Raw genomic sequence first — 26017 nt, forward strand, 5'->3', positions numbered from 1 at the left:
AAAAAGGCTGTTTTCGGGAGCTAGCTAAGTGGCTACGAAATAAAGAAAATTGCATTCTGTGATAGAAGTCCAAAGACATTTATTTTGGGAAATTGAGAGGGGTCCGATCCCGACTGAGGGAGACCCATCTGTGAACTTTAAGATGGGTCCGAGCCCATCTGTGAACTTTAAGAGGGATCCGAGCTCAACTAAGGGAGATCCGTGTGAAACGAAAGGAGAAGTCTGAGCCCGACAGAGAGACCCTAAGAGGGGAAAAAAGCTACAAACCAGAAACCCCTTTGGCCAGAAAGCATTGTATCCTAGAAGCTGAAAATCCTTTTTTTGAGAGAGACTGCCGTTTCGTAGTAGCCATAAGGGCTGCACAAGCCAGCCCAGCCAAGAAGAATAGAGAACATCTAAAGTGCTACCAAGTTAACAGCTGTCCTCCCGGGTGAATGGCAGAGTTGGGGAGGCACCAAGACAACGGGAATAACGTGCTTGACATCACATCAAAACACACGAAAGTGGCAAGCCTCCCATCGCAACCGGTGAGTCGATTCAGGACATGAAAGTCCGGTTTGTGTTTCGGAGTGCTTGTATCAGTTGCCAAAAGAAATAAAGGTTACGCGTGTAGAGATGAACCGAGAGGGAAAATTAACCCATTGTTCTGAACATTTCTATATGAATACTAAGTAGCAGAGTGTTCCGGCAAGACGGAAGTTGCCCAATCGAAAATCTCTGCATGGTTTGATCCCGGCAGAGGGTAACCACAATTAAAAAGGGAACTTGTGTAAAATTGAGAACTCTAAATACCGGGATGCATTGCAAAGGCAAATAGAAGTCGAAGTGGTCATGCAGAGGGAAAATAGAAGTCCTCGAAGTTTCGAACGTCTTTGACCAGGAGAAAGATTTGAACCAGACGGAGGAAGTCTTAATGATATGAGGAAAGCTAGGGGAAGGGAACCGCGACAAGTAATGTGAAAAAAGGCTTGAGCCTGAATGAGGGCAACCCGTGCTGAACTGTAAGCAGATTGAGAGACATTGTTTTTTTGAACTATGCAGAGGACAAGGGGGTTAACCTAGACTTGGGAGAAGGGAAACCCGAGAGGTTGAACCCTCCAATTTGTGACTGGCAAATCGAGAAACCAGGAGGCTCTGGAAGGCAGAGCAGGCTGTCAATGTATATTCGCAAGCCAGAGTGTAGCTGCGTGAAAAGTGTTCCACCCAAACCCGTGTGCTATACAACGTGGGAAACAGGCGATATAGTGAACATTTTTTGCCATTGTGACATTTTTGTTAAACACTGACTTTCTTTTTAGAAAACACATTTCCCTGTGCACATTTATTGTAATAGATAAGGGTAGCCATTAGGTTTTCTAGTTGAAATATTATGATTTTGGACACGACTCACTAGGACTTTTTATCTTTTATTTGATGGTAAAGCATGCTCCCATCTTAGCTATAGGGCCACACAGGCGTTTTTCAACCCCTTTCACCTTGAATAGAAAATTGTCAACTTTGCATCTTTTGTGTCAGTGTCCTCCTTGTGATACCATGCCTCCCTTGGAACAAATTGCAGAGGAGGGAACTTCAACACTGGGTTTTAAAGGTGCTGTGGGATTTCTGAAAAGAGGTTGAAGACACTAGGTGGCTATCAACATTGATCCCACCTCTAAGCTGTATTTACACTCGCCAATCAGAGATGAAGTGTAGGACCGAGGGCGATTTCGCCTATGATACTAAGGAGTCTAAGAGAGAGTGGGGCCATTGTGAGCAAATGGTAAATTTGTCAATGACCCAATTACAGGATGTACTAAATGTAGGACCGCTGTCAGTAGTCTCATACCTCCAGCTAAAAGGTATCCTCACAAATGAAAATAGGGAAACAACCTTTCCAGGGAATTTACGCCCTTTGAGAGACTACTTGTGGGTAGGGGTTAGGGGGGCACAGTTAAACAAATGCCTTACTTCTCTGTAATATTCTTTCTGATAGATGTTCCTTCCACAGATTTCTCATCTAGGATAGCCTATCCCCAGTGCAGATGTTCTTTGGAAACGTTTCTGCCAACAGAGAATGCAGCATGGAACTGAGTCTGCTCCACCCAATGCCTCCACACTCCTGGCACTGGACATGGTGTTGGGGCTTGTATATAGTGAGGGGCTGTGCCCCGTGGGCTTAGTTCCACCCTTTTCCCCCATTACTCTGATGCCGAGGGACCACAGAACCATAGGTGTACTAGCTATCCATCAAGTGGGGCAGGTTGGGAGGGCAATGATGAATCGAGGAACAGCCATCCCATTCGAAAGAACATTACCGATAGGGAAGCACATTGTTCTTCCAATGTATTCCTTCCTCCCATGGATTCCTCATCTATGATAGACTCCCAGAGCAGTATGTGGATCTGGAGATGGAAGGAGAGCAAGAGGGCAATGCCAAAACCAAAAACCTCTGGAGGATTGCCCTGCGAAGCAGGTGTCGTGCCACAAAAGTGAATCAAAGTAGTAATGTTTGGCAAATATGTGCAGAGAAGCCCAAATAGCTGCCTGGCAAATGCCCAAAACTGGGAATCCCCCTCTGTAGGGCAGAGGTGGCAGCCAGACCTTTGGTAGAATTACCACTTTCTAGCCAGTTAATAGCTTAACGATATGCAGAGAATGATCCACCCCACTGAGTGAGCCAAGATGGCCACCATGTAGGGTATGGATTTGCTGAGCGCAGCCACAGAGTTATATCATCAGCAAATACAACCCACAATGAGCATCAAAGGAACTATGAAACCTCTGCCTTGTTGACATGAACACTGGCGGTGGGCTGCTGTGGTATCCAGTGAAAGAGTGGCTTTAAGTGTGGCACTGGCCGCAACAGAGGAAGCCGTGAGGTGAAAGCGTGTGAGGGGTCCGAAATGTGAGGCCGACAACTTTGTGAAGGTTTTTCATAAGATGCCATTTTATTCACTTAAAAGGGTTTGATAAACACCTCACTAGCCACAGTTATGTCATATAAACTTAATAACCGTTTCTCCTTGTGACCTGGGTAATGCTCACTTGCACAGATTCAAAGCAGGAATTTGTAACAGTTCAAAAATAGGAAAGTTCTGGTTCTCAACAAAGTTCTGGTGATAAGGTTCTTCTTGCTCCAATAGTTCAACAGTTCAAAAGAAATAACAAATTGTTGTTTCTCCACTTGTAACAAAAGGTTCAACAAAACTTCTTCTTAAGAACCAAAAATACTTTTACAGTTCCTTAATAGCAACACAAATGGTTTGTCAAGTTGATTCCACAATAAATCAGGTAGTGAGTGGCCTTGCCACCTCTTCTCCACAGTCTTTAACCACAACGCAATACTTCAACAGCTTCTTCCTGGTCCATTCACCTGCCAGAACTACCACCACAAAGTCTCTTGCCTGCTATACTCAGCTGCCAGGACTAAAGGTTTCTAATTCTAATGCAAGTACTTTTGTGGTAAGGTTTACTGCAAGCAACTCAGTAAAGTCTTTTGACATTCAAAAATCTCAGTAATGGAACACTTCTTCTAGAAAGACAGGGAACACATTGGTGTGGTTTATGCCACATAATATGCAGATTATGCTCCTCTCCTCCTGAATACTCTATCAGGGAGGTAGCTCTTCTGCCACAACAAAGTCGTGTGGTTTTCAACAGTATCAACAACTTCCGAATGGGCTACTTCTTCTGGGAAACATAAAACACATTGATGTTGTTTGTTCCACCCTTGAAATTGCCACCTTCAAAGCAGATTATGTTCCTCTCCTCCTGAACACTGGCTACCAGGAGGGCAGCTCTTCTGCCACACTTGCTTTCCATTCTCACATCAACCAAATGCTGATAATGGCTGTTTATCACACTAGCTCCTCTTTGGCTTAGACAATGCTTGTTTGGGTCTTTATACACAATTGCCTCTTCCTCTCTGAAACAATAAGGTTTACCATTGGTTTGTTTCTTAATTGTCCTGTTTAGGCTTTGGCAATATTGGTTGTTGCGGATGTCTTTTATTATTACCATCTCTTGCCTTTGGTTTTTGTTACTTTTGAAAATACAATTGACCCCAAAGTTCTTATTCTGCCACATTAGCTGGTAAGCATCAGATTGATATTCAAACTTATTCTTAGCCTTGCATTTCTGCTTCTTTACATAAGTTCGGCATTCAATAGGGTTAACACAGGCTAGCGGGCGATTGCGGAGCGTTCCGGGTCACATACAACTAGTGAACTCACTGGTTGTTGCATACGCATATGCTCGCTTCACTGCCTTTGTCTCGTCAGCTTCCTCTTTTTTCCCCTTACCCGCTAAGATACTGCTTTCTGGTTCCCACAGCCCACACCGTTCGGGAGGGCAGTATTCCTCACTCCACGAGTAATCCGGTGCTCGCCTGACACCGGAGCACACATTACTTGGGGGAAAGCTTTTTAAATAAACGCTTCCTGCCGCGCAACCTGTACAAACAAGGTCCTCAGGGGAAAGCTTTCTGAAACAATGCTTCCCACCGTACAACCTCTGCATACGAGGTCTCGTAGGGCAGAAACCCTCATGAAGCCGACCTCTGCTTCACACAAAGCTGTGGTTCCGGCATCTCGACCTTTTTGCAACTTGTGCCGCCACTGCAAAATGGAGTGTCAACCATTGCTCTTCCTCCTGCTTCTCCTTCTGGCCTGCACCTGAGGGGGGCCTTTATACTCACCAGGCCCTCTCTGTGTGAGTTATGGGTCATTAGAACACTTGGCTGCACCTTGCAGTCCAGTACCTCCAAATCCCTCTTCTTCGTCTGAGTACTTTGGGCATTGTGGGACTTGAAGTTCCCAATGTTCAAATTATCCTTTTCGTGCTGAACATTATTTTTACATGTCACTTCTTCTATGGAAGGAGGACATTTAAAAGGAGTCAAGGATTGGTTTGGAATCAAAGGAGAATTAGCTTTAGCAGAACTCTGATGGCAATGTTCTGATGTCCACATTCAACGTTCTCTTGTTGACCACAAGAATTCTTACCATTATGGATGTGGGCAACTTAATAAGAAGGAGCTCTATGCCTAATAAATGATTTATTAGGACAGTTTTCACAACCCCCAGGATAAATAGCTTTTAACCAGAGATCTCACTCTGACAACAAGCCATTACATATTCTGGAATCCCCAACATCTCTTCCTCTGAGGGAGACAAATACTGCATCTCATCCAACAGAGTCCTCTATTCCCTCCTAAGGCCGAAGGCACGAGGAAGCAGCCATTAAAGGACGGCAGTTCAAACGGAGGAGAAAGGTGGCGAGACCTGATAGGATGTCAAGTAGAGAGTTGCCCTTGTCCTTTTCAACCCAGACCAGCAAAGCCTCTGATGAAAGCAACATAAGACCGGGAATCGCAGCTGGCAAATGGTGTAACAGTTGTCAGCGGTACATGGCACCCTCCCGCACTAATAGACAGGGCGGGGAGACATGGTTGCCATTGTGGTACTGTCCTTGACTCCAGCGGCAAAGAAACCGCCAACAAGTTCAGCACAGCCAGTGAGTCGGAAGAACCTGATAGTCACAAGCACTATATTTAGCTCAAGGTTGCAGTGGCAACATTAAGAAGATAAATAGACAAGAGGTCTTTGGTGAACAGACTTGGTACCAGAATCAGAGTGGTCCAGGGACAAGTGGGCGTTCAGTCGAAGGTCTCTGGCTGGTACCCCTCTCCTGAGCAAAGAGACTGTGTTGAGCATTGTGACTTATCTAAAGAAAACTACAAGTACCAAGAGGGCATAGGGAAGGCCGGTATAGGGTGTTAAGGTGGTCATATAAGGGTCAAGACAAATCCCTTGTACAATTCAAAGTCCTTGACACATTGCAGAACTTTTTGATATTGGAAACAGGTGTTTGTGCCTGGCCGATGGAAACGCTGTGCGAACTGTGAAGGTATGAAGCCTGTGCTTGCCGTAGGCTAACAGTGTGGCCCAGAGGGACAGGACCGCCCTTCGGAAGTCTCTGTTTAAAGATTTGCCAGTGTTTGGGAGGTCTGAGCCCAAATGAGGGGGACCTAACTTAACCGAAGGGGTTGTTTAAAAATACATTAAGACTTTGTTGAATATTACAGCTGTGCAACGCCTGAGTGGGGGCTTTAGAGAAAGCCTGACGGGGGGCTGAGACCCGCACTTAGGTAAAGGGAAGAACCTTAGCGGTCTTAGATGCCTTTGGGCCGGGCGCGCTACGTAAATAAATAAACTACAAGTAAAAGGATTTTTTGCGTTGAACTGTGAAAAAGCTAAGTGAGCAACATTGTGATGGCAAGTATGAACCCGACTGACGGATGTCCACAATGAGTGGTTGGTCTGAGCCTGACAGAGGGAGGCTGACGAATGAGAGAAGGATCGGACCCCTGCTGAGGTGTACCCAAATTTGAAGGGTAATCACCCGACGTAAGGGTTAATAGAAGGAACTTTTGTTTTGTTGTGTTGGCGTATCAGGCTCTCTGACCAAGAGACTTTGCAAGAGGAGAGATTTGGGCACAGAAGGCCCTGATACTGAGAAAAGGAACTGTAAGTTCGTGCCACAGAAGCCCAGGAGTATGCTGCGCTCGAGAGTCAGGCTTTGTCCTCTGCTAAAAATGTGGGGGAGGGAGACCCCAGCCATAACATCCTGACATCATTTTCTGAACACTTTCTTTCTTGTGAACATTATCCCACACTCTTTTGCAGCAAAGCGGTAAGAATTGGCAATAGGGTTTTTAGTATAGGCCCTTTTTATTTGACTAGACTCCACTAGGACTGTATTATTATTGTTTGATGTCATAGCTTGCTCCCATTTTAGATTTAGGTTTAGATTAGGCGTTTATCTCACCCATTTTACAGTTTAATAAACACCCTTGAACTGTGATCACTTGTGTCTGTCTTACTTTGATGCCTGCCATGCCTTCCTTACAAGGGGCAAACATGAAAGTGAGAAAGGGGTTATATCAAGAAGAGAACGAGTAATTGTGAATCAAAGTGGTCCTGCAACGGGTCGAGCAGAATCCTGCGCACAGTCGAAAGTCTTCGATTTTGATGAAGTAGAGAAAGTTTGGAAAATTAGACAAATTTGGTATGAGCCTGGCAGAGAGGGACCAATTGAAGGTTTTGTGTTAAAGTGTGTCTGAGCCCGGTGGAGGGGGACCCAGCGTGAACAGTAAATCACCTGAGAAGTTGTATATGTGAAATGCTAAGAAAAAGGACCTTTAATGTTTGTCGTGTTGTATCAGGCCCTCTGAAATAAGACACTTTGAATGGCAAAGAGACTTTGGTACAGAAGTCCCTGATGTTGAGGTTTTGAGCTGCATCCTCATGCTAGAGAAGCCAGGGAGTGTGCCGCCTTTTCCTGTGCTGCAAACACGGGGGAGGGAAGCCAACGGCTTGAATATCCTTTAGCAAAACAGAAAGGTGATGGCTGGAAGGTTTTGAATTAATCATAACCACGGGCAAAGCTCTGGGCAACCCTCCAGACCATCGTTTTTCAGCCTGCCAAGCCATTACAGAAGGGGAAAAACCATATGCAAATCAGGCTTGGTCCTATCCCAAAAGGGGCAGTCCAGCCCGAACTGCTAGATCACGTCCCTTCTGCACGAGACCACAAGCATCCCCAGACATGTTTCAGCCTTGTTGGGCGTCATCAGTGAGGAGTAGCTTGGGTCTCTAGGCCCGGCAGACTCGGGACCCACGTCTGGGCATACCCGTCCCACTCGGGGTAACTTTAGCAAAACAGAAAGGTGATGGCTGGAAGGTTTTGAATTAATCATAACCATGGGCAAAGCTCTGGGCAACCCTCCAGACCAACGTTTTTCAGCCTGCCAAGCCATTACAGAGGGGGAAAAAACCATATGCAAATCAGGCTTGGTCCTACCCCAAAAGGGACAGTCCAGCACAAACAGCTAGCTCACGTCCCTTCTGCACGAGACCACAAGCATCCCCAGACATGTTTCAGCCTTGTTGGGCGTCATCAGTGAGGAGTAGCTTGGGTCTCTAGGCCCAGCAGACTCGGGACCCACGGCTGGGCATACCCGTCCCACTCAGGGTTACTTTAGCAAAACAGAAAGGTGATGGCTGGAAGGTTTCAAATTAATCATAACCACAGGCAAAGCTCTGGGCAACCCTCCAGACCATCGTTTTTCAGCCTGCCAAGCCATTACTGTTAGGCTCACCTGGATCCCACAGAGGCGTCGATCAGACCCGGACAGCTGCGGTCTCCACCAATGTGATGCGTAGTGCCGAGATGACTGTCTGGACTGGCCCGCCTAATCTCGTCTGCTTGATCCGTAGAAGTATTCTCCTGCAAGTGGAGAAAGGGATTTAGCCACCCGTGGACATGAGTGATAGCTCCCTCCCACTGTTCTCGTTCTCCCTTCTTGTCACCTCCGATATCCCCTTTTAGGAACCTCACCTTATGGATTTAAATGATGAGCTCTCCATCCTGCGTGGATTGCAGGGGCGCGTTGATGCCAGTTACTTCACTGGTTTGAAGGCGTGGGAGAGTTCCGGAGAGTATTGACTCTGAGGTTCCTGGCAAGGTTCGGTAAGTATCAAGTTCATAGAGTTCAATATGTCCGATAATTCACTCTTGTTCCCCCCTTCCTTCCTTGTCTTGCAACTAAGACCGTGAGAAGATACTCCTCGTGGCAGTTGGTGGCGCTCAGGTAAGAGTCTGTATTACCCGACGCCGTCCGTTAAATGTTGCCGGTGTTGTTTTCTCTCCCTTTGCAGGTGCGGCACATGAAGATGTGGAGAGTTGTAGAACAATGCCTCCGGTGGTAATCAGGTAAGTCTATGATGATAAGTGTTTTATTTGTTGGTTTTCTCGGCTCACCTTGTTGTTTTCTTTTGTCCCTCAGGTGCCGGAGTTCGGCAAAGAAATGATGGAGGCAGCGCCGAATAGAAAGATGCTGCGAGGACTGGCGAGTATGGCGCGGCGCTGCAGCTGAAGATGCGACGCGTACAGAAATAATGTTCTTTCCAGGTGCGGAGGCGAGATGGATCCGAAATCAGGTGAGGAATTCGAAATAGTTTGTTTTCTAATCTTGTCCTTTTCTTTCCTCTTGGTTTTAGGAGCTCCAGATTCGAGGCGGGCGTGGCTGAAGACTGAATGCAGACTGCAGGCATGGTGAGAGTTACGCTGCTGGATGCAGAATAACGCAAAGCGTGTGCTGTTGTTCGGGTGTGGTTTAAATAGCCTCCAAAGTAGTTCCAGGTAAGAAGTTCCCTAGAACCACGCCCGAGTAAAAAATAGTCCCTGTAGAAAAATAGTCCCATCCAGGCCTCACGTTGGCTTGGACTCACTAGCAGCATGGTCTGCATCAGGTAAGTAAAGTCTATGAGCCTGGCGCCTATGGCGCCAGGACTGATTTCCATGATGAGCCTGGCGCCTAAGGCGCCAGGACTGAACCCAAACAGCCCCGAGCCAGGGCTGTTGGGGCTTTAATACGTTTCTGGATGCCTGCTCCCGGAGCTGATGGGCTTGGTCCTGATGCCCGAGGGTAGGCATCATGACAATTACAGAAGGGGAAAAACCATATGCAAATCAGGCTTGGTCCTACCCCAAAAGGGGCAGTCCAGCCCGAACTGCTAGGTCACGTCCCTTCTGCACGAGACCACAAGCATCCCCAGACATGTTTCAGCCTTGTTGGGCGTCATCAGTGTGGAGTAGCTTGGGTCTCTAGGCCCGGCAGACTCGGGTCCCACGTCTGGGCATACCCGTCCCACTCGGGGTGACTTTAGCAAAACAGAAAGGTGATGGCTGGAAGGTTTTGAATTAATCATAACCACGGGCAAAGCTCTGGGCAATGGCTTGGCAGGCGAAGAACGGTGGTCTGGAGGGTTGCCCAGAGCAACGCCAGTGGTTAAGATTCATTCTAAACCTTCCAGCCATCACCTCTTTGTTTTTGATTTGTCACCCCGAGTGGGACGGGTATGCCCAGACGTGGGTCCTGTGCCTGCTGGGCCTAGAGACCCAAGCTACTCCTCACTGATGAGCCCCAACACGGGCGAAACATGTTTGGGGATGCTTGTGGTCTCGTGCAGAAGGGATGTGACCTAGCAGTTCGGGCTGGACTGCCCCTTTTGGGGTGGGGCCAAGCCTGATTTGCATATGGTCTTTCCCCTTCTGTAATGGCGTGGCGGGCGAAGAACGGTGGTCTGGAGGGTTGCCCAGAGCAACGCCAGTGGTTAAGATTCATTCTAAACCTTCCAGCCATCACCTCTTTGTTTTTGCTTTGTCACCCCGAGTGGGACGGGTATCCCCAGATATGGGTCCCGTGCCTGCTGGGCCTAGAGACCCAAGCTACTCCTCCAGCCATCACCTCTTTGTTTTTGCTTTGTCACCCCAAGTGGGACGGGTATCCCCAGATATGGGTCCTGTGCCTGCTGGGCCTAGAGACCCAAACTACTCCTCACTGATGAGCCCCAACAAGGGCGAAACATGTTTGGGGATGCTTGTGGTCTCGTGCAGAAGGGATGTCACCTAGCAGTTCGGGCTGGACTGCCCCTTTAGGGGTGGAGCCAAGCCTGATTTGCATATGGTCTTTCCCATTCTGTAATGGCTTGGCAGGCGAAGAACGGTGGTCTGGAGGGTTTCCCAGAGCAACGCCAGTGGTTAAGATTCATTCTAAACCTTCCAGCCATCACCTCTTTGTTTTTGGCTTGAATATCCTGGCATATTTCTTGAGCACTTTTCTTTTGCATACCATTGTTTCCCACACTATTTGTATTTAGAAGTAAGGATTGGCAATATGTTTATTAGTATAAGCCCTTTTATTTTGACAGACTCAACTAGGACTGCGCTATTATTATTTAATGGTCGTAGCTTGCTCCCAGCTATAGATTTAGGATTAGATAGGCGTTTTTCCACCCCAATTGAAGGTTAATAAACACCCTTGAACTGTGATCACTTGTGTCTGTCTTACTGTTTGATACCATGCCTTCCTTACAGATGGCATACATTAAACTCTCTGATTTCAGCCGTGGTATAATAATAACAAAAACGTATTTCTTATATAGCGTTACACACACCATAGGTCTCAAAGCACTGAAATAAAAGACATTATTATCCCACAGAGTGGTACTCAATTTTATCGACCTCAGAAGGATGAGGATGAAAGGCTGAGTTGACCCTGCCGGGATTCGAACTTGCCAAAACAGGCTTCACACAGATATCAGGGGCAAGTGCCTGACTCACTGTGCTATCTGACTGGCAATGTATGAGGCAGGGTTATGCAGAGCATGGTAGCTATGGAAAAAGGAGACATTCATTAACAGATAAACTGCAAGAGATCCTGGGCTTAACATCTATATCACCCTTCATGTTCCTACAATTTAAGGGGGTGATTACAGACCCCAAATGGAAAGGCAAACTAGACAGGCAGTTGTCGTTCAAACATTTTAAACACTCATACTGGCACTCGACTCCTAGTATAAAAAATGTATAGAGCACTGAGACAAGGATCAACAAACCAGGAGCCTCACTGCAAAAGGCAATAGAAAGGAGACTTAACGAACTGACTGACGGACAATGGAGTCAGATTTTCCAAATTGCATGAATGTCCACAATCTCTCTACAATACAAAATGCACAATTTCGGACTACTGACTAGATGGCAGTATTCACCCCTAAAGTTGTCTAAATGGGGGAAAATTCGCTCCGACTGGCACATATGGTGGGAAGACCTCCTGGTCCAGGTATACTGGAAAGAGGTGTTGGGCTGGTTAAAATACCTACATGGGGTGGCAAAGGATATGTGCCCCCTATTAAGGATAGAGGACACATTGACAACATCTCACACTGATTTGTTTGCCCGAGGCAATACAGATCATATTTCTCTCCCCTTTTAAATGTGTAAGGAGGGGTTCCATTCTGCCATCTTTGTTTTTTTTTAATTGCCTTTCTTTGGCTTAGGCAATGCTTGTTATAATCTTCTTTTATAAGTGATCTTCCTTTGTGTAAATCACATTCACTTTGATTAAATATTGTCCCCTTTGGCTTCGACAATGGTGGTTTTACAATATTCTTGTACACTTTGGGCCTCATTACGAGTGCGGCGGTAAGGGGTTAACGGCACCGGTAAGGATGCCGGTGCCGTTAACCCCTTACCGCCGCATTCCGAGGCCCCTTCGCGGGTCCCACTAAGGCCGGCTGGTTTTACCAGCCGCCCTTAGCGGGAGCTGTTAGGGGACCGGGGAGCTAATAATGGGCCCGCTATTTGCAGGCCCGTTATTAGCTCCTTCCCCATTCCCATTGAGCCCTATGGGGGCTCGAATGGGAATGGGGAATGGTTTTCAGAATGGGGACTTACTGGGTCCTCCAAGGTTGGAATGACCCGGTAACTACCCATTCCGACAACACGGACCCCGACACGACTTTGGAGAAAGCCATGGTGCTAAAAGCACCATTGCTAACTCCAAAGTCGTAATGAGGCCCTTTGTCTCTCAAGATAAGAGTTGTGCCCAAATTGCCTCAATTCATTAGTTCGGTATTCAAATGTTTTGTTCTGAGCCAACTGTCTGCTTCGGAGTGCCCCACAGTCACCTAACAAAGGCCAACTCACTGCTCTTTCTACATGTCTCCGCTGGAACCGCTGCTGCTGTTTCTTCTTTCGTCGGGTTTGCACAGGTATTTAACAGCTCCAGTAATGTTTCTGTTGCTGCGCCTCCTGCACTTCCTCTGGTTTAATGATTTATAGGATATACATTTAGGGGAAGTTCTGAAAGGAATTAAAGGTTGTTTCGTGCTTTCACAATTCAAACAGTCAGAAGAAGTATTCATTCCCTGACTTTTACAACTTTCATTTCCCTTTTTACCATAGGGGTTCTCACACTTTATGCCTTAGGGACATTCGGGAGAGGAAGCCTTATTATGGTAACAAGCCATCAGATATTCAGGAATTAGGGAACCTTCACCCGCAGAAGAGGATAAATACTGCGTTTCCCCTGATGGAGTTCTCACATTCCCTTGATGGCCTTCTCCTCCCATGTGATCCACCCGGCTAATTCCACCCGCAGGGTCAGGATCAGGCAGCGGCTGTCTTCCCCTGGCCACATGGGAGGAGACTTTTGGCTGGGATTCTGTGAGGATTCCACAGGATTCATCACACTTCCCCCACCATATGTATCTGGTTGTGGTAGTAAGTCTTTAATCCCCGCTGTGGAGGGCGGCAATGGCTGGTAACGGGCTGCAAGTCTGAGCCTAGGCAGGCCCAAGCAAAGTGAGGACCTCGACGGGGCTGGTGGCCGTTACCAGCCATGACCACCCCCCACAGCGAGCAGCGAGGGTCAAAGCCATTCACACCCCAGGGTTTATCAAAGGTGCAAATGGTTTATTTTTTTCATCAGGAGATTGATGTTGCCTGGGAAAATAAAACGGTAGGTGCACCGGGACTGGAGCACAAATCTCCAGTCCAGCAGGGATTTAGGGAGGGAAGGAGGGGGGGGGATAGGTAGGGTATGTGTTTGGAGGGTGGATGGGTGTGGGGAGGCATAAGGGAGAGGCTCTCTGTTGTCTCCCTACATTTATAAAAAGAAATAATAAAAACAAATATAATGGCAGCAAATGTATAATCATTCACAGAAGTCACTTGATGCTACCCCAATCTCCCTTTGCACTTCCGATACTTTTTGTTTATCTGTTGTGTACCACCATGTTGTAGTATGTGCTCCTTTCATTTGCGTTTAAAAGTGACCGCAGCTACCTCTAACGAAGCACTTGAGGCCAAAGCTCCTAGCACAACCTCTTCCACATTCTGGAAATGTCACAGGATGACAATTCCATAAGATCACATATGCACAATTGGGTCTAGATCCTGCATTTACCTTACAGCAACAATATCACAATAACGCAGTCACAGGGACTAGAATAAAGGGAGAGTACTCAATTAATCTTACTTTCACAGTTGCCCTGCAAGGACTGTGTTCCCACTGCGGATCTCTGGAATGACAACAACACATACATTTCTTACCAGAGTCACAGAGGGCACAACTGCCTATGTGATTTTTACCTTGACGAGAGGGAAAAAATAACGAGGGATTCTTTTTAAACTAAGGTAGTACTAGCCTGGCCACCACCCAATACACATGCATTAAACATTAATCACTCATCCACAACTAAATGCCTCAAACAGCAACAAGACAAAGGTTGACAGTTTCATAACTCCGACCTCACAACTAGACTTTGAAACCTTCTGTTAGAATACCATATTCCCTTAAGGGCTTACATTCCATCATTACCTGAAAGCGTTCATCAGTTTCATTCTCGCCAATCTGTCTCAGAAGTTCCCCACTTGCTTGTCCGATGCTTCCTGCCGCAGACAGTACTGTCTGACGTGGCTGAAAGACAAAATAAAATGAATGGGCAAAACATGGATTTCATGCATATTTTGTACAATTTAAACAAAACATTCTAGAAAGAAAACATGTATTCTATTTGTTTGTCTACATTTTCTTTGCTACTTTCTTGCTTATTATTGCAATTGTGGATAACATTCTTCAAGCAATGCAAAACATGTTGGGGAAGGAACAAGCAGTTCTCAAAATTTGCACTCACCACTTTCCATTGGCGAATAAGAAATGTTGTACGCTGTACATTTAAAGTATTGATGCATGATTATATTGTATACATTACTCACCGTAATCGTATTTATGATGCTTGTATCTGCTTAGATTCACATGCTATGCATAGCTCGACATTTAGTGGTAGTAGCAGAGTATTGCATGACTTGTTTTCAAAACAGGAAAAGCGACGTTGACTGGGCGTGTTTGTAATACTATCTCCAGTGTGACGTCTATTGTACCCATAGTCCTTCACGCATCAAGGTCCCTCAGATTGTTTTGTTTCTGACATGAAGGTGCATGAAGTGTTTGCATGAGTACAAGAAAGATAAAGTAGAAAGGTAAAGATAGAACATCTATGCACCTTCAAACTTCAGGAGGGGAGGAAGGGTGGGCGCATGTGAATCTAAGCAGATACAAGCATCAGAAATATGATTACGGTGAGTAATGTATGCCTTCTGAGGCTTGTGGATCTGCTTAGATCACATGCTATGCACAGATTAGCGAGCAGTACCTGGAAAAGAAGGGGGGTTGTGAGAATGTACAGCAGCAAAGAGATGTTTTAATACCGCTTGTCCCACCTGTGAATCTCCTTTAGAGTGTGCATCTAGACAGTAATGCTGAATAAAGATATGAATGAAATTCCAAGTAGAAGCCCTGAAAAAATTGCATCTAAAGGAACATTTGCAATAAATGCTAAAGTAGCCCCTGTGCCTTGTGTAGAGTGGGCTCTTGGTGTAAAAGCTAAAGTCTTTTTTGAAAGTGAGTAGCAAAGTTGGATGCATTTGACTATCCATCTAGAGATTGCGTTTTTAGAAACATGGGGCCTCATTACAAGTACATCCGTCTGGAAATAAGGGTGCCGGTAGCCCTTTCCAGACCGTCTTACTATGTGAATGCCGGCAGGGGCACGGATTCCCTGGCAGGTCTGACCTGCTGGGAAATCCTGCCCCTACCGACATGTCTCTCATGGAAGCACCAGCATCGTTATTAACAGGGCTTCTGTGTCCCCATACCCGTGGAGTCCTGTGGGACTCCACAGGAATGGGGACTAACATTTTCCGCTGCCCGATATCCCAGCCCGCCGGGACTTGTAATGTCCCAGTGGCACCGGGATCTCAAGTAGTGAAAATGGTGTTAGAGTCTGGTGGCAACCCGCTGGTAGCACCAGCGGGTTACCGACAGACTTTTAATGAGGCTCATGATCTCCTTGTCTGCCAATTGCTGTGGAAACAAAGAGTTGATATGTTTTCCTCAGTGGTTTCGTTTTTTTTATGTAGTACAAGACCGCCCTCCTTACATCTAGGGTATGGAGGCTTTTTTTCTGCTGAATTTGAAGGATGTTGGAAAAAAGTAGGAAGTTCAATGGATGAACATGGAACTTTGAAATGAATTTTGGTGAACATCTAGGATGTGTTCTAAGGACCACCTTGTCCTTGTGGATAATAATGAAAGCAGACTCGCCTTGTGCATAGTTTCAACGGGTGGACCCATGAGTTTTGCAAGTACAACATTGAGGTCCCAACCTGGTGGTGGATTACAAATGGGAGGATGTAGTATTTTCTTTTTTGATATAAAATTTTATTATTTTATAGATACAAACAAAACATAACATCGATAAATGAACACTTGGTCAATACATTAAACACACAGGTATTCACTTCTTCGCAAAGCTTGAGTTCTTTCCTCCTATCTTTTTATACTGTAGATTTGTTATGCTCAGTGGCTTTTAGGATCGTCTCGATCGCATGCATGAGTTCTATTCTGGTAGTTCATCAGATTCTAGGCTCCTTTTTTCATGCCTTCAAGTGTCTTCCCATCTTTGCCATATCTTGGCTGCTTTTTCTGGGCACCCTCTTGTGGTGTACACTCTCGTTTCCATCGGTACGCACATGTCCACATCCGTTACCCATTTCTCATATTGTGGGGGTGAGGCTGAGCCCCATAATTGGGCTAAGTTCCTCTTTGCAAGTCCAGTGGATGTTGCAAACATGAGTTTCTCGTATCGAGATAGCTCTATCTCTGCATCGATCCCTAGTATCAGGAGTTTGGGGTCCATCGGTATCTCGCGGCCAACCACTATTGATAGCCTGTCGCAGCATTTTTGCCAGTAGTCTTGTATTTGTGGACATTCCCACAGGATATGGAAGAAGGTCCCTCTTGTTCGATGGCATCGTAGGCAGTTGGGATCAGTCGTCCTTCCCCATTGATGCAGAGCCTCTCTGGGATAATATATTCTGTGCAAGATTTTTAGCTGGATCAGCCTGATTCTGGCAGAGATTGCTGTCTCTTTGGGGTACATGAGGGCATTATTCCAGTCCTCTGATTGTATTGGACCCACATCTCTCTCCCATTTCTCTTTGAGTTCTGTGAGTTCCATTGTAGCGAATGAGTTGATTGCATTGTACATTGTAGATGTTATTTTGTGATCAATTCGCTCCATCACTATGTTCCTCTCGATCGGGGTACACTCTGGTACATTAGGGAGGTCAATCTCACTTGCGATAAGAGCGTGTCTCATTTGCCTGTAGTGGAAGTGTTCTGAATCAGGGGGATTGAGTTTGTCTCTTAGAGCTTGGAAAGATTTTATTTCACCCTCTTTTACCATGTCCTCTAGTCTCTGGATCCCAGCTTCACCCCAGGCCGACCTCTTGGCGATACCGCTGAGCTCTGGAAGATGCTTATTATGCCACAGGGGCTGTCTCATCGTGACCTTCCCTGCCCATCCCAGGTGTTTGTGTGCGTCCGTCCAGATCTGTGTCCTCTGAGCGGCCATTGTGGATGTGTTCTGCCGTGTTCTTTTTTGATAGAGGTTTTCCATCGGGGTGATCCCTTGCTCCGCCTGCGTATCTGCTCTGTTGTGCGGTAGGTTTGTGTCATTGCGTAGGATGTCATTCACTACTGGCATCTGGGCTGCCCAATAATAAGTTTGTAGGTGCGGGAGTCCAATTCCTCCTTCCCATACTGATCGCTGTAGGGTTTTCAGTGCGATACGAGGGTGCCCTCCTCCCCACAACAGTTTCCTAAGCGTCTCATCTATTTTGCGAAATTCTATTTTCGGTATGTATATCGGAGCGCTTTGCAGGATGTATATGAACCGGGGGAGGGCGAGCATCTTGAATAGCGCAGCTCTTCCCAGCAGTGTGAGTGGAAGAGTCATCCAGTGCCTCACATCATTCACAAATCTATCTCTTATTGGGTGTAGGTTCTTTTCTGTATATAGTGGTATATCTGTCGTGATCTTTATCCCGAGGTATCGAAACTGCTCTCTTTCTGTTTTGTACGGGCAGTTATTCAGAGTTGTCGGATCAAGTCCCTTGATCAGGAATAGCAGGGATTTATCATTGTTTACCCTTAGCCCACTGAAGATCCCATAGGTGGTTAACATATTTGTGACGATGGGGCAAGAGAGAGCTGGGTCACTCAGATAGATTAGAAGATCATCGGCGTATAGGGAAACCTTGTCTTCCCAGTCCTGTGCCCACTGGAAACCTTTCTATTCCTGGGATTCTCTGAACATTATCGCTAGTGGTTCAATCGCCAGTGCGAATAACATTGCCGATAGGGGGCATCCCTGTCTGGTGCCTTTTCCAAGTTTTATGCTTCTTGAGGACCACCCATTTACTCTGATTTCTGCTGTTGGGGCTTTGTATAGGAGTTTAACCCAGTTTGTGAATTGAGCTCTGAATCCCATTTTAGCCATTATGATCCACAGGGCCTCCCAGTGAACGGAATCAAAGGCTTTCTCAAAGTCAATAGTGAGGAGCGCCAGTTTGTCTTGTAGAGCCGGTGATCTTTCGATGGCAGTTTGTAGTCTATGAATATTCATTCGTGTGGATCTCTGTGGCATGAAGCCGCATTGGTCCGGATGGACCAAGCATGTTATCACTGTCTGTATTCTGTTGGCTAGAATTTTCGCCAGTACTTTGGCTTCAGTGTTTATGAGTGAGATTGGTCGGTAGGAGCTACATGCATCCGGAGGTTTGCCTTCTTTATGTATCACCACTATACTGGCCATTCTTAAGTCCGGCGGGAGTATACCCTTTTCCTTTGCATGCAGGAACATTTTAAGCATGTGTGGTGCCACTTCTGCGGTGCCAATTTTCTTCCAGATTTCCACAGGGAAGCCGTTGGGTCCCGGGGTTTTCCCATTTTGAAGCTGGGAGATGGCAGTCGTCAGTTCTTCCTCTGTTATTTCAGCTTCGAGTGCCAGCCTCTGTGCTTCATTTAATGTCGGAATGGTCAACGAATCCAGTATGCTGGGGTCCGTAGGGGTCATCGGCGGGGCATATAGGTTTTCGTAATAGGTTGCAAAGGCTTCTGCAATATCTGGATCCGTTGTGGCCCATTCGGTGTTTGTGGTTTTTATCCGGCGTACTTGTAGGTGGCCCTCTTCTCTCCTTTCTAGCCATGCAAGCATCTTGCTGGCCTTATCTCCTGTTTCGTATATTTTGGCGCGTATGGTTCTATGTGCATGTTTTGCACACGTTAGCGCCACATTCTGTAGCTTCTTCTGCGCCACTTGTAAAGTTGTGTTGTCTCTCACCGCTCCTGTGCTTATGTAATTCGCCTCAGCCCGTTTCACCTCTGTTTCTGCAGCTTCCACTTCGTGCTGGTGCGCTTTTTTGTGTGCTGCTTTCCAGCTCAGGATTTCACCCCTCAGAGTCGCCTTGTATGCTTCCCATATTACCCCTGTGTCCTCCACTGAGTCCTGGTTCAGTTCAAAGTATGCTGCAGTTGCTTCCTGACTTTTTTCTGTTAGTTCCGGGAATCCCAGGTAGTATGCATTCATTCTCCACCTCAGTGGCGGCTGTGGTCTCTCTGTCTCAAGCAGCATCGTGAGTGGGGAGTGATCTGATATCCCTCGGGGTTGTAGTGTCGCCTCTATTACTTTATGTATGCTTTCGCCAGGGAGGAAAAAATAGTCAAGTCTGGACATCGACGCATGTGCGCCCGAGTGGAAAGAGAATTGCCTCTCTTCTGGGTGAAGGTCTCTCCATGCATCCCTTAGGCCCAGTGCCGCCGTGAAGGTAGCAAGCTTGGTTGGTAGTGCCGGGTTTCTACCCCTTGTATGCGTGCGGTCCTCACTGATGTTCATTACCTCATTGAAGTCTCCGCCTATTACCAGAGTATCCGTTGGATTGTTTACTATTATCGGTGTAATATCCTCGATTAAAGCTGTCATGAGTGTCGGGGGTGAATAGACTGCCAATATAGCTATGGTTTGTTTCCATAGTGTGCCTTGTATGAAAACAAATCTGCCTCCAGGTTCTTGGATTATTTTAGTTATGTCGATCGGGGTCCTTTTATTTATCAGTATTAGCACACCTCTCGAGCCCATGGAGAACCCTGCGTGCATTGCTGTCCTATACATCGTTCTCTTGAAGAATTGGCAGTTTGTGCCCGCCAGATGTGTTTCCGTTAGCATTACTATATCTGGGTCTTGTCGCTTTATGTATTGCATCACTAGCCTTCGTTTTATGCTGTTTCCCAGGCCGTTCACATTCCATGTCAGAAAGGCTAACTTTTTAGTATTATTTCTTGATGTGGCCATTACCCCTTGGGTTTGGTGTTATGTACAAGTGTCCTTCCCTTGCGATCTTCATGCATTCTATGGTTGTTGTAGCCCTGCTGAGCCATTTGATTAGCGAATACCTGTGTAACTCCCAACTCCCCCTCCCCATACTCCACCCCCAACTGGAGCATCTGTCGCCAATTGAACAAAACAATTAACCAATCAAACTAATTGCAAGTGCGTAGCTGTCCTTGGTATTGGAAATACCTTGGTGCGTACTTGCTGCTGTGGGGGGGTGTGTTGTGCTGGTCTGTGGGCCGCCAGCAATCATTTTCCGGTTGCAATATGTGTCAAGCAAAGTTTGTTTGATTTCATGCCATGTCTGTTTTCCTCTTCCATTCGCCGTCACAGTCATTCGTCTTCTCTCTGTGGTATCGCGTCCATTTCTTGATGGGGTGGCCTTTCTGATGGTTCGTTTAGCAGTGACCTGTTTCTTCTCCTTTCTTGGTGTTTGTGTGGATTCCCGTCTCCTTTCAGATTTCTCTCTGCCCAGGTCCATGCCTCTTTAGGGTCAGTAAAGTGTATTGTCGTGCCATTGTGGTATATCTTAGGCTGAGCTGGGAACAGGAGACCATATTTCACATTCAGTGTTTGAAGGCGTTTTTTGAGGGGGTCAAAGGATTGTCTCATTTTCTGCACTTCCCTAGTGAAGTCTGGGAAGAAGCCGATCTTGGAGCCGTTGTATGTTATGTCTCCTTTTGCCCTGGCCATCTGCAGCACTGCATCGCGATCTCTGTAGTTAAGGATCTTCGCTACAACTGTTCGCGGTTGCCCACCAGGTATCGGCCTGCCTGTCGGTACTCTATGTGCCCTTTCTATCGAGAACAGTTTCGACAAAGTCTTGGGTTCAAACAGATGGGCAATCCATTGTTCTAGGAAGAGTTCCATGCTCTCTCCCTCAGCCTTTTCGGGCAGGCCAAGTATGCGGATGTTGTTTCGCCTTGACCTGCCTTCACCTTCTTCCACCCTACTTTCCAGTACCTTTATGCGTTCCAGTGCTCTATTCATTTGCTGACCCATGCCTCTCAGTTCGTCTTCTGCAACCGATATACGGGTCTCCGCCTCTCCAGTACGGGATGACAGCTTTTGAAGATCGTGGCGTAGTAGGGAGACTTCTGTGGAAATGCCGTCCATTTTGACCTCCATAGAGGTGCGTGAGTTGGAGATGGCGTTCATCACATCCCATAGGGACAGATTTTCTTCAGGATTTTGCGCATCCTCGGATCTGCCCGCTTCCTTTGGTGGAAGCAAGGCGATGGTTGTGAATTGCTCCATCGTGCTCTGGTTGGTCCCTTTTTTTGTTGTCGCTCTATCTGTGCCCATCGCAGTTGTCGGCTGTTGGCTTGCTTTTGGTGCAGGCTTTAGTGTTTCGAGTCAGCTTGCGGGGTAGCCTGCACGGTGGCACTCGTGTTTGTGTGAGAGTTAGTAACTAAAGCGTGTTGCGCCCCTGTGGGGCCCTCTGTTATCTATGTGAGGACTCTCCTTGTTGTGTGCCGCCGGCTACTGAGTTGGCTCATGGGTCTAGTTTTCCTACTCCCCCCCCTGGTTATAGGGGTTGTTGCAGCTCGAGTTCCGTTAGGAGGCTGAGCCCGGGGAAGTCCTGTTCGGTTGACTTAGTTGGGGGAGTTTCCTCCCTAATTTTCCCTCCTGCGGCTTGTATGGGCTTGTATGACTTCTCTTGTCCTCTCAGTTTTATTGGGGCCTTTACCCCCGCGCTTCTTCTCGGTGTGCTGGCGGCGCGTAGTGGGGTTTAATTTCTTATAGCTTATGTCCCTTAATTCAGGATCTACCTCCTGCACTCCTCTCTGTCCCAGCTCTTGTATGGCCAATATTTTAGTTCATGTTGGGGGGGAAGGGTTGCCCTGCCCTTTTCATCCACCCGCCCTCACTCCTTACCGGCTTGATTATGCAGGATGTCAGCAGGCGCTCAACGTTGTACGGAGCGCCTGCAAGCCGCGGTTTGGAGCGGGAGGCTGTGTTCCGGGTGCCGTCGATCTCTCCAGGCGCCAGTCGCTGCGCAAGGGATCAGGTTGTAGCCGCTCGCCTCCACCGCAGGCCGCCCTGTTCTGTTTACGAGGGGCACTCGTTCCGGGCGTCTGTCGGTCGCTTCAGGAGTGGCGATGCGGGACGCCTCCAGCTTCACCAGGTTTCCCAGTGTTCCGGATTCGTTCTTCTCCGGGAGTGCTAGTTCGTTGCAACCGCTCCTCTGATTTGGCGCATAGCGGCCATCTTGGATTCACTTCAGTGCCGGTCGCAAAAACATTTTTTCCCCACAGATTTCTCGATATCTGTTCAGCGGAGTGCTTCCCAGTTTCAGTCTATTGTAGCGGCGAATGTCTGCTTTTAATCGCTGTGATTGTTCGCCTCCGTTTCAACAGTTTTCTTCAGGATTTTGGAGGATTCTGCTCGATGTAGTATTTTCATTCCTTCCATGAATGCCTTGAAAAGTGGTACTTTCCACCATATTTTGATTTGAGATATGGGGCCTCATTCCGACTCAGGCGTTAAGGGGTTTACGGCGCCGTAAACGGCGCCGACCCTTAACGCCTGATTACAAGGTCCTCTTTGCGGGATGGCTGTTTAACGGCTGCTTTTTGCAGCCGTCAAAAGCCATGCCACAAAGGGACCTTGGCGATAATTACGGCACCGTAATTTACGGTGCCATAATTATCGCCTTTCCCCATTCCCATTATGCCCTATGGGGCAAAAATGGGAATGGGGAAGGGGCCATTGGTGAATGGGGAATTACCGCCCCACTCACCTTGGAATGGGGCGGTAATTCCGCCATCCACCATGGCGGAATTGCAACCTTAGCGGCATGGACCATGGTGCTAATAGCACCATGGTCCTCCGCCAAGGTTGTAATGAGGACCATGGTGTAAGCAGACAGAGCTGATAAGTGTACTTTGATAGAATTAAAGACTAAACCTGAGTCTAGTAGGTAAAGCATATAATGAAGTATTTGTGATGGAGAACAGTAAATTGGACTTATGCTGTGTGACCTGCACCAAAGGACAAATCGTTTCCACTTGTTAAAATAACAGTGTCTTGTGTTAGGCTTCCCTTCTTCTTTGAGGATGCCCATACACCTTGGTGGAAGATTTAAATGTCCAAATTCTATGACTTCAGGAGCCAAGCTGCCAAGTTCAGAGTCTGAGTGTATGGAATGAGTATCGTCTCCATGTGTTGGGACATCATGTTGGATGGGCACGGAAGCTTAACTGGTTTGCACATTGCTAGTTTGAGTAGGTGTGGAAACCATGGTTGTCGTGCCCACATTGGAGCTTTTAGAATTAGCGTGACTTGTTTGTGGTGCGTCTTGTGTACTATTTTGTTCAGGAGTGGTGTCGGTGGAAAAGCGTAAGCACATTTCCCAGCCCAACTCATCCACAGGGCATTCCCTTTGGATCCTGGCTGGGGAAACCGGGATGCGAAGTTTAGGCATTGTGCATTTTGCTTTGTTGCGAAAAAGTCTAGAGGTGGATGTCCCCATTGAATGAAGATATTGCTTAAAATGAAATTGTGAATTTGCCCCTCATGTTCTGCAAGTAGCTATGGACTTCTGCTCAGTGTGTCTGCTAGTGAATTGCGTTCCCCTGGAACATGATGTGACACTAGGAAAATGTTTCATTTGATATACCACTTCCACATCTTTTGGGATAACATGGACAGACTTAAACTTAGAGAGTGTCTCCCACCCTGCTTGTTTAGATATAATATGGCAGTTGTATTGTCTGTGAGGACTAGAACTGTTTGCCCTGCTAGGTGTTGTTGAAATGTTTGCAGGTCTTTGAGGGATGCTAGCAATTCTAGTAGGGTTATGTGTTTTTTGCTGTTGTTTGTGTCCACACGCTGTGTGTCGTATGCTGAAGGTAATGAGATTTCCCGTGACATTTACACAGGGCCCATGTGGATTCACGGGCAAGGGCGTAACAACTGCGACGAGGATGGGATCGATGAGTTCCACGCCATGATGCAGGTGGGCTAGGGGAGCCCAGCAGAACGACGGGCGAGTATTGCCCAGCAGTGAGGTGGGTGGAAAGTGCTTAGCAGCGTGAGGAAAACAACGGCCGTGTGGGGCCAGCAGCACGGAGGACATGGATCACCCTGCAGCACGACGGGTGTAAGATACCCAGCAGGAGGAAAGGTGGGTGTGCGGCACGCGCGGCAACCCAGGAGCGGCCAGCGAAGAGTGCCCAGAAGCAGAGACAGCAGAAGAGGACCAGCCCAGCTGAGCGGGATCCCGTGAGCAGACCCAACGATGCAGCAACATGGAGGCGTTGAGCCCAGGAGTAAGGAGCCCAGCGGAGCACGTCTCTGAGAAGGTGCGACGTGTGGACCACCCAGTTACGACGAGCCAGTGCCCAGAGGTGCCTGTGGCATGGGAGAGGACAATGCGAGGTGGCCAGTGGAAGCAGTAGCCCAGCTGAGGTGAAGCAGACCAACACGGAGTGCTCAGTCCACCGCCGTGGGATGCATGCAGCCAGGAGCAAACCGCCATGCCACCCAGCGGACACCGGTAAGAAGATTTTGAGCCCCTCCCTCACTGCATAGAGAAGTAGGCCCACATGGGTCATGTGTCCCTCCACTACAGGCACCAGCAACCACCAACATGAAAAGGGAGGCGGGAAGTGCCTCACCAGCAACCACCAACGTGGAAAGGGATGCGGGAAGCACCTCATGACCAAAAAATAAATAAAAAATAAAATATATATATATCTCAACGCGCCTCTCAACGAGACCTGGCCCACAACAAGAGCCCAACCCAAAGGGGCACCAACGGCCTGCGACAAACGTGAGGCATCAGGATAACCGGGACCACGGCCAATACCCAGGCAGCACCATATAGCGACCGGCAACACCACCAAGCCATCCCAGACGACAAGAACAAACAAGAGGGCCCAATGACCGGCCAACACACAGAAGGGACCAGGAAACGCTGCCCCAGGAGAGATACCAGATGCCGCCAGCGACACGGCCTGGTGTCATGAGGGCCATCGAGGCCATGAACATTGACCCACCCAGGCGTCACTCTGACGCATAGAACTATTCTCCCAGCCCACGCAAGCACGAGCACCTACTCTACCCTATGTTAAGTCGCCCGTGGAAGTACAGACCTGATCAGGAGGATGGCACACACTCGCAACCCATCCCGCGAGACGATCATGAGTCATAGGAACACCAAGAGCCTTATGAAATGCCGAAACCAGGGGGGGGGGCACTACCACTCCCACGAAAGGTGCAAGGGAGAATACAAGAGAGTGATCAGCACCATGTCAGATGACACCCAAGGTCACTGTCCGGGATGGAAACCTGCACTGACCATTCGCTGTGAAAGCAGAGACTACAGTCAACATCATGAATGAGCAACTTTATCAAACCAGAGAGGAATCATACCCCCTGGGCATGTCCCAAGCCTACGTATTCCAGTGGGGAACAGTACAGCCACTACACCAAAGAGGACAGTCCCACTGTGACCCAACACACGGAGACCGCAGAGTACCTGCCGCCATCCACATGGTACTGAGTCCTGCCATAGGGCGCAGCCGTCTCAGCCATCGGACAACACTGGTGCGTGCCCTCATTGACATCCAGTACAGATCAGTCGAGGTCACCCAGGTGAAGGGCTACACTCCTGAGCAAAAGGCTGGAGAGACAAGGAGAGTCAAGGAAAGGGCACACCACAAACGAAAGGCCAAGGAGACTGCCATAGTGCACCAGAGACAATATAAAAGGAAGGATTCACGAGACCGCGCAGATCCCCTCCTAGTGACAAAGGACCTGTGATAACCACGATGGGGGACCACGGCAAGATGACGCCAAAGGCCTCCTTCTTCCACAAGCTATACCTGAAGGAACCAGAACCAAAGGAAGAGGCGGCGGCTGAGGCGGAGGGAGCAGAGGACGAAGAGGCA

The 26017-nt window shown here is 47.7% G+C and overlaps 1 protein-coding gene across 11 annotated transcripts in view; it reads right to left on the minus strand.

Annotated features, from left to right (window-relative positions):
- TLN2 (talin 2) overlaps positions 1 to 26017 on the minus strand; it is a 7472684-nt gene that overhangs the window by 5904187 nt on the left and 1542480 nt on the right. For all 11 annotated transcript variants that reach the window (XM_069624483.1, XM_069624482.1, XM_069624486.1 and 8 more), the window contains one exon: positions 14207 to 14305. In XM_069624483.1, the coding sequence (XP_069480584.1) occupies positions 14207 to 14305 (99 nt within the window). The remainder of the gene's footprint in view (positions 1 to 14206; positions 14306 to 26017) is intronic.

The sequence above is a fragment of the Ambystoma mexicanum genome, chromosome 11 (genome assembly GCF_040938575.1).
Source record: "Ambystoma mexicanum isolate Mex_15411 chromosome 11, UKY_AmexF1_1, whole genome shotgun sequence".
NCBI lineage: Eukaryota > Metazoa > Chordata > Amphibia > Caudata > Ambystomatidae > Ambystoma > Ambystoma mexicanum.